This window comes from Apaloderma vittatum, unplaced genomic scaffold (genome assembly GCF_000703405.1).
Source record: "Apaloderma vittatum isolate BGI_N311 unplaced genomic scaffold, ASM70340v1 scaffold41748, whole genome shotgun sequence".
Taxonomy (NCBI): domain Eukaryota; kingdom Metazoa; phylum Chordata; class Aves; order Trogoniformes; family Trogonidae; genus Apaloderma; species Apaloderma vittatum.
Window position 1 is genome coordinate 1 of NW_009732019.1, and position 8,252 is coordinate 8,252.

The window sequence follows — 8,252 nt, forward strand, 5'->3', positions numbered from 1 at the left end:
GGGCTGCTGGGGGAGCTTTGGAGCCGGAACGGGGGGCTCCGGCCGAGTCTCTTCCTGTTAAAGGATGTAGTTGTGGCATGTTTCCCCTTTGCTCGTTACTGCTTTGCTAAATTTGGGGAAATTGAGCAGTAATCATCAAAGCCTTGTTCAAAGTTACGGCTTTGGAGGAACTTTTAGCATAGCCCTTGAATGACAGTATTTATGCTGCTCATGTTGTACCCTTGTGTTCTCGTGCTCCATTATAGTACAATATTTTATTGTGGGCTCGGTGGCCTCTTACTTCTTTCTGGATTCTAAAATTCTGGGGAGCTGTCCTTTTTTTCTCACTATAATGACTTTAAGTGATCTCGAAGTTGACTTGTCTCCCCTCTCCCCAATGTTTAGGATGGAGTAGGTGCTAAAATAGCTGAGAAAATAGATGAGTTCTTATCCACTGGAAAACTACGCAAATTGGAAAAGGTGGGGTTCTTTCCCTTGTGATCTATTTCTAAACAGTTGCTTTTCTTTGTAACTTGCAAAGTAGCCTGCTTGCTTTGTGTGATATCTGTTGTTGTCCCTGGAGAGACTGATGTCAACCTGAAGAATGGTGCAAATGTAGAAAGTGGGGAATGAGGAGCTCAGCTAATGTCTCAAAACTCTCTAGCTATGAAAATATTTTAGGCTGTATAATCCGTATGTGGATGTTTTCTGTGAGATGTTGAATTCTGACTCTGGAAGGCTGTGGAGTTTTGTGGCCCAAATAGGTGTTTTTTAGGCTTGTACTGTTTTATACTAAGCAGAGTCTAAGTAAGCTGTTTGATCTTCTCAGAATCTCTCCGCTCATTGCAAACGGAGTAAATAAGGGTTTGGTTTGTGGTGTTTTGTTCTTTTCAGATTCGACAAGATGATACTAGTGCATCTATCAATCTCCTGACACGAGTTACTGGTATTGGGTAAAGTTTGCTTCTTTGATTTTTGCCGTTTTTTCTTTTTTCCCCCCCATCTGTTTATTTAGTGGAGTCACAAGCACAATTTGAGCGATTGCAAACAATGAAAAAAATGAGTTTGAGCTGATGCTGTAGTGCCCATGCCAAGACACTGTAGCCGTGGTGACATGATGGGCTGAGAAGAAATGGTGTCTCGTCGTCAATTACAGACTTTGCAGTAGAGGAGTGGAAGCAGGAAGCTCCTGTGTATGAGCTCAGGGCTTCTCGCTGTTGTTCGGTATTGTCTAAAGCAACGTTGCCTAGGTGGTGAGATTCTGGTTGCATTTTGTCTTTAGTTTGGTTTGGGTTTTTTGTTGTTGTTGTTTTTACTGTTATACATCGCTACGTAGTTATACGAATGCTAAAAATGTGCACCGAGCATCGGATCGCCGTCTCTGCCAATTGAAACTACAAACTAAAAATGTGTGTGCTGAAGAGAGAGTAAGCATCAAAAGCGACTTCAGCCTTGGCCTTGAAGAACCTAAACAGTAATAGTGAATTTTAATGTTCTTTTCGGTGTTGTAAGATTTTTGCTGTTTGCCTTGTCTGTTTGCAGTCCTGCCGCTGCTAGAAAGTTTGTCGAGGAAGGAATTAAGACTTTAGAAGGTAAGCATAACCTTGGGTCATCAATTCACACTCCAATAATGTGATTTTTTTCTATCGAGCTGCCTGTTCCACAGTGCTACTTTTGACAGCAGGTAAGCCCTAGGCTTTGAGGAAAGTGTGTAAGATGCTATAGTGCACAGGCTTAAAGCATTGCGTAGATATCCAAGGTAAAGTACTTACAGCATATGTAGAGAACAAAAAGGATTTTTGGCTTTGGGGTGAATGGTCTATCGATGTCTTTACTGTAAAAAGTGCTCTATGCATTTATGCTCATTATGTGAGCTGTTGAGTAATCAGTGTAAGATCTCTTCCTTTGTGTCTGAGGTTGCTGTTTTCTTGTTGCTTACTCTTAAGATTTTTAATCCTCAAGTAACTTTGTTTTTTGTTTTTCTTAATTCTTCTAGACCTGAGAAAAAATGAGCACAAGCTGACACATCACCAGCGAATTGGATTGAAGTAAGCTTTCTTGGATTCAAATGCTTGGCTTTCCTAATGGCCCCTTCTGACCCCAGGGTGTAATGTAAGGCTACAAAGGCCAAGTAAGGTGGTTCTCTCTGTGTGCTTTCCATGTTTTCACCAGTTATTCAGAGCTTTTGTTTCATCGGGGTTGAACTTTGGTAGGCTTAGTCTCCACCCAGAAGGAAATTAATTTCAAATGACTTTTTTTAGTTAGCTCGTGGAGAATCATTTTAGCGAGGTTGTGGTAATGTTTCTTAGGAATCTGCATCGAAGTGGCCCAGGCTACTTTTTATGTGCTGTGAACAAGGCAAGACCTTTGCTCGTCATGCAAAATGCGTATCCGTCCCTCAGTACTTACCAGCCTGAATGGTGCTTGCCGAGTGGCTGCTCCGGTGTGCTGGTTCTGGAAGAACTATAGCTGTGTTTGCAGGAAGCTGCACGTGAACGAAATAAAGCTCTGTATCTGAATTGGTTCTGTGTGGGGTTCTGTGTGGAAACTAGTGTTTCCACATTGGTGGCAGAGGTGCAGAATATCTGATCTGGACAAACTGCTTTCCAGTGAGTGAGAACGGTTACTCAATGACAGTTACCCTTGGGTCTGCTTCCTGTGTCGTGCCGAAGACGTTTCCGAACCTCCAGTAAGTCCTGAGCTGAAAGAATGGTTTCAGTACTCTGTGGTGGTCTTTTTGTCCCAAGTTCCACTGCAGCTTTCAGCGGCAAGCGAGGTCGGGGGGAGTCCCATATCCAGAAGTGCGTAATGAGCATTGGGGAACGTGGCTGTGAGGCTGCGGTATGGCTGCCGGTGCCTGCTGTCGGTCGTTCTGGTGCCAGAGGGTTGAAGAATGTGCATTAGGTGTGTCATTGTTTCACCTGGCCTCTTTTTCTCGGCAGTCAAGCAGCATGCTTGCGCTCTGTTTTTTACAGCTGCACACAAAGATACTGGGAACTGTATTTGACTTGTGAGCTTCCATTTAGTTTGCTCCAACGTAGATCGTCTCTGACACGATGGGTGAGGGACCTGTGCCTCCTGCTTGCCGGTGGACCCGATTTTGTCAGGAACCCTTTCTATTTTCAGAGGGCTGCATAAATATAAACCAACTGGTTATACAAAAATATTATTCCTGCCTTGTAGTAGCTCTTCATATGTAGTGGAAATACGCAACAAAACCATCCTCTAAGTATTGTCAGACTTGTAGCTGTGAGTTTTTGCTATTGATTGGCAAGATGTTTTCTAAGATTTTGGAGAGAATGGGGAGCTGTTTGTGATGTGACAGGAATAGAAATTGTATTCTTTCCTCTCATACCTGTATAATTGACTAAAATTTTAGGATGCAAACCTTGCTACTCTTTAAGGCGCTTTTGGTTTTATATATGCAGATATTTTGAAGATTTTGAGAAAAGAATCCCAAGGGAAGAAATGCTGCAAATGCAGGTAAGAATGTCTTTATCGAGCGTGCAAGGCACCGGTGGCCAATGAATGACTGACGCCTCAAAATACACATATTTTCTTCTTACATAGGAAATTGTGCTGAAAGAGGTAAAGAAGCTGGACCCAAGCTATATTGCCACAGTCTGTGGGAGTTTTAGGCGAGGTTGGTACTCTGTGATCTCGTTCTGTTTATTTTGGGTTAATAAGCAACGTTCATTACTGTGTATGTTGTACTAGAAAGAAAGTTTATGCCGGAACCTGTGTTTTTTTTCTGTTAGAATTGTCTTGACTGGTTAGTTGAGGAAACACCTGCATAAATCCTTACTTCTCCACACCACCCCCATAAAGAGTAGTATATTACAACATATGAAGTGTTTGCTTTGTTTTTACATTATCGACACTGGCGCTTCGTAGCTAAAGACTACAGCAAGAAATTCTCAAATGTTCTCCGAGACAGGTGGAGATACAAACTTTTTGATGGAAGAACAAGGTTCTCTTACTTTAGGATCTTTTTTTCACAAATATCTTGAATAGCGACTGATTGTTTTCTACCAGAAAAGCACAGTTATAGGAAGTGGTTAGGTGGATGTGCACTGATGTTAGTGGATTTTGTCATACATGGAGGGATTTTTCTTTGCTTCTCACTTGCCTAGGTGCGGAGTCAAGCGGAGATATGGATGTTCTCTTAACCCATCCGAGTTTCACATCTGAGTCATCGAAACAGGTGTTTTTCTCTGCTACTGTGGATCGGTACTGTGCATTACTTCCACAAGAGTATGCTTAAATTTGGAAGTCACGGACTTGTCTTGCAGCTTCTTGCATCTTTTTCGTATTGTAATAGTAAACTCCTCACTCGGATCACGGTGTTTATTTTGAGAAATTATATCGCTTCTCAGGTCCGTGTGTTATGTCATGTTCCTCTTGCAAAACTATTTGGTACATTCGCCCTTAGCCTTTTGTTCCTCCTTTGCCTTTTGCGCATGCGATCCCCTCACCCCCTCGAATTCGTGTGACTTTACCAGTCTAGAACTGTAACAGCTAGCTGGATAAAGCAGGGATTAAAGGTAGGGTAAGTATCTGTGTAGCCACAATCTCTTGGATGAGAGGCAAATGTCCTGCTGCCCTTGTAAACTTTTGGGACTAACTCTGGAGGAGTTTTAAGTACTGTTCGTATTTCTTGTGTTGCATCTGTTGATTAATTGCTCAAGAGCTGAAAAATCAAACCGAGAAATGAGTTTTGTCACTTCCAGCGAGAGCAATCTGACATTCGGATTTTGGTGGAAAAAATCTTTTACGCTGCACAACTGTAACTTTATTAGCTTTTTCTATCTATTATTGTTTTCCTTTCTCCCCCTCTGCATCAAATTTCATGTACAGTAACACGTATAATTCTAGCAATGTCTTGTGCTTATGTGTGCCGCTGTCTGGTAAATAGGCAAGATATTCTTGTTATTTGTGAAATAATTTTTTTCTTCTGTGTTGTCACTGTTCGTAGTCAAAACTTCTGCGTCAAGTTGTAGAACAACTGGAAAAAGTCCACTTTGTCACAGATATGCTGTCTAAAGGTGACACCAAATTCATGGTAAGGCTTTTCTGGCGGTGAGCGGTGTTGGGAGGGATTACCTTTTCTGATAGAAGCTGCTTGTACTGCTGGAGTTGTGTTGTTTTTAAACTGCCTTTTTTTTTTTTTTTTTTCCTTAATTACCCTTCCTGGCCTCCTTCCCAAAAGACTTTCTGCCGTTGATTCCTAGTGAATCTCTCATGTCTGTGTTTAGCCTGTATCTGGGGCTAAACTGTAGCAGTTGCTTTATCACCTGATGACCCCTTCCCAGCAGAGAAACACGATCTGGAAAAAGATAGGGACGCTTGGGTTGAAATGAAAAGGGCAAAAAATGAAACCAAAACTTAACATTATTGCTAAAGTATGGCAGTCACCATAAATGGGAAAGGAGTCCTCGGGAGCACAATGGCAGGCAAGCCCCTTTAGGTTATTTTTGGCTTGATCTTTAGGAGAGAAAAGTGAAGGTCGCTCTTGTTCTTGTCAAACTGTTCAAGTGTGAATACCGTATGTGTTTAAAGCTAAGTGTACATCTGTGAGCCAGAAGCAGAGCCACTCCGCATTCCCAGTACAACAAGCTCTTACAGTTTGACCATTTGTTCTGTATAATCCTGTCGGTCTTGAATAGTTGCGGAATAGCTCTGGTCTTCAAAGCGGAAGCGAAGAAAGGAGTGTTGTAAAAAGGGAAATTCAACTGTAAAAAGGAAAATTCAACTGCAGCTGACAATCTGAAAAAAAGCAAGTCTCAGTAATGGGACGGACAACATAACTTTAAAAGCATAAGCGATGTTAAACTTTTTAAACGGTGCTAAGAATAGCATGAGGCTGCAATTGGTGAGATAGTGTAGTACGTAAGCATTGCTCATCATTCCTTCTGGTTCATATCCCTACCCACTACTGCACTGTCATTTCAGGTGATGACAGACTAGGCAAAAAGAAAAAGGCTTGTATGTTAATTGCATGAAGATTACGAAGCAGTTTGAAATTAAAAATGGCAGATTTCTTAGGAAGAATCTTTTTTTTTTTTTCCCAAACGTTCTATTTGCTTGAGTTTCGTCTGCATTTTCCTTAACTTGCTCATGTGTATGTATACTGAAAGGCCAGATAATAATTAGGGCAGAGGAGTGGGAAATGAGAACTCCTGTGATTGTTCCTGCTGTAATAAAATGTTAAGAAGCAATTGCATGCAACATTGAACTATACTCCTCTTAGTGGTGTAAAATAGTGATGCACAGCAATATGACATCCAGCTGTTCTAGTAAAATATTTAATCGTTTCAGCAGAAATTTGACTTTGCTCTCCACGATGCCCGAGGATCGTTTAGGGGCAGGGAGATGATTGATCTTAAACCTGGTTAATTTAATTTTGTAATTTCTCGCTTTCCTTACTTCCTCACAGGGTGTTTGTCAGCTGCCAAAAAAAGAAGATGGAACAGCCTATCCACATAGGAGAATTGATATCCGGTACGCGTGCCAATAGCCGTCTGCTGTATAGTAGGCATTTGCGTCAATTCTGCGTTCAAATCTCCGCTTCCGTGTTCAGAACGTGATGTTTTCTAGGTCTCCAATTCTGTCACAGTATGGAATCCACTGTATTACTGCCAGTATTTACAGCAGGTTATGTTAGCAAGAATGCTGTATTTTAAATTGTGACTTTGTATCCAGTTTCAGAATTGTGACCTACTTTATCATACTGTTTTGACATTAACTCTTGGCAGTAGTGCAAGCACCATAACCGTGTAGTAACACCAGTAACTTCTGGGTCAGGGTGGATGTACTGAACCTTTCTTTGATATGGAATTCATTTCATTTTTGCATCTGGCTTGTGGGAAAATCAAGTGTATTGAGTTGCAGAAGGTGTGCATGTCAATAGGAAGTAAGCCTAGAACGGTGTCTTAAAGGCTGAATTTCAAGTGGCTTGTAAATTTTCTTTTTACATTTGTTCTAAATCTGTACTTTTCTTCTGCTTTTATTCTAGGCTTATCCCCAAAGATCAATATTACTGTGGGGTCCTGTATTTCACAGGAAGTGATATATTCAATAAGAACATGAGAAGTCATGCCCTGGAAATGGGCTTCACAATCAACGAGTACACAATCCGTCCTTTGGGTGTCACTGGTCAGTCTGGGCCACTGCGCAGAGTATTGTTTCTAGTTATGTGCCATGTGCAATCTCCTTAAACTGGTTTCTTGGCGTTCTGGAAATAATTCTGATAAATACTGTGGTTAAATTTTTCAGTGTCCTTTCCGGTATTGAAGAGGCAGTCTACTTATGGCATAAAGTTGCCTCTTAGGCCAACCTGATCCAGCTAAAGTCTTCCTGACCTAAAGAATGTTTTTTCAGTGGTTTGCACAGCACATGTGGTTTCCCGTTCTTTTAATGAGATATGTCATGTCCTCCTTGTTTTGTTCTGGAGTGGACTGTGTGTGTGTCGGTGTGTCTGTGTGTACACACACGTGAATATATAGTTCACTGCATAACAACATGACCCCAAAGTTAATTACCTTATTTCCTTTAATTTAGTTTACCTTATTTAAGTTAATTTACCTTATTTCCTGTCTCCTAATGAGACAGTACCTAAAGGTCTATGGGAAGCATTCTGTTTTGTTTAAATCTGTTTTACTTACAGTGGGTTGTCCTGAAGTTGCAATGTGTTTGGCATTTCAGGATGGGACACACTTTCTGTCTTTCAAATAGCATCTGTAATTTGCTTGCAGGAGTTGCTGGGGAGGCCCTACCAGTAGAATGTGAAAAAGACATCTTTGACTATATCCAGTGGAAATACCGAGAGCCACAGGATCGGAGCGAATAACTGCTTGTCTAGGTTTGTAACCTATAGAGGTGTTTCCACAGCGTCTTATGAACCTACAAAGTGCATAGTCTGTCTTCTGGATGTTGCCGCAAAAAGCGTAGGTTACTGATGTTTAAAGCAAGTCCGTGGCACTAGCACAGAATGTGTGGTGAAGATTAAATCCTGTAAGATCTCATTTTGTTCTCTCTCTTCCTTCCCCGCCACCACCTCCCCTCCCACCCCATGGGCTGATCAAAACACTGTGTTGAACTGAATGGGCTGAGATGCCAGAAAAACCTGTGGGGAAGGTGGTGTGACAGTCAGACCCCGTAGAGAATGCATATTGTTACTTGCTTAGGGATTTAGTAAAAGACTATCAGATGATAAATTACAGGTCTCTATTTACCCCTGAGGAATGAAATACCGTTTCTTATTTTTATCTGAC

At 41.4% G+C, this 8,252-nt stretch overlaps 1 protein-coding gene across 1 annotated transcript; it reads left to right on the plus strand.

The window, feature by feature from the left end:
• Positions 1-384: 384 nt before the first annotated feature.
• POLB (polymerase (DNA directed), beta) lies at positions 385-7,845 on the plus strand (the record flags this gene model as incomplete). The annotated part of the gene is made up of 11 exons (XM_009875369.1): positions 385-459; positions 874-932; positions 1,522-1,571; positions 1,976-2,027; positions 3,408-3,462; positions 3,550-3,622; positions 4,113-4,183; positions 4,955-5,041; positions 6,416-6,480; positions 6,995-7,134; positions 7,734-7,845. Coding segments are annotated over 11 exons (822 nt in total), but the record flags the coding sequence as incomplete, so codon positions are not given.
• Between the last annotated feature and the right edge of the window lie 407 nt (positions 7,846-8,252).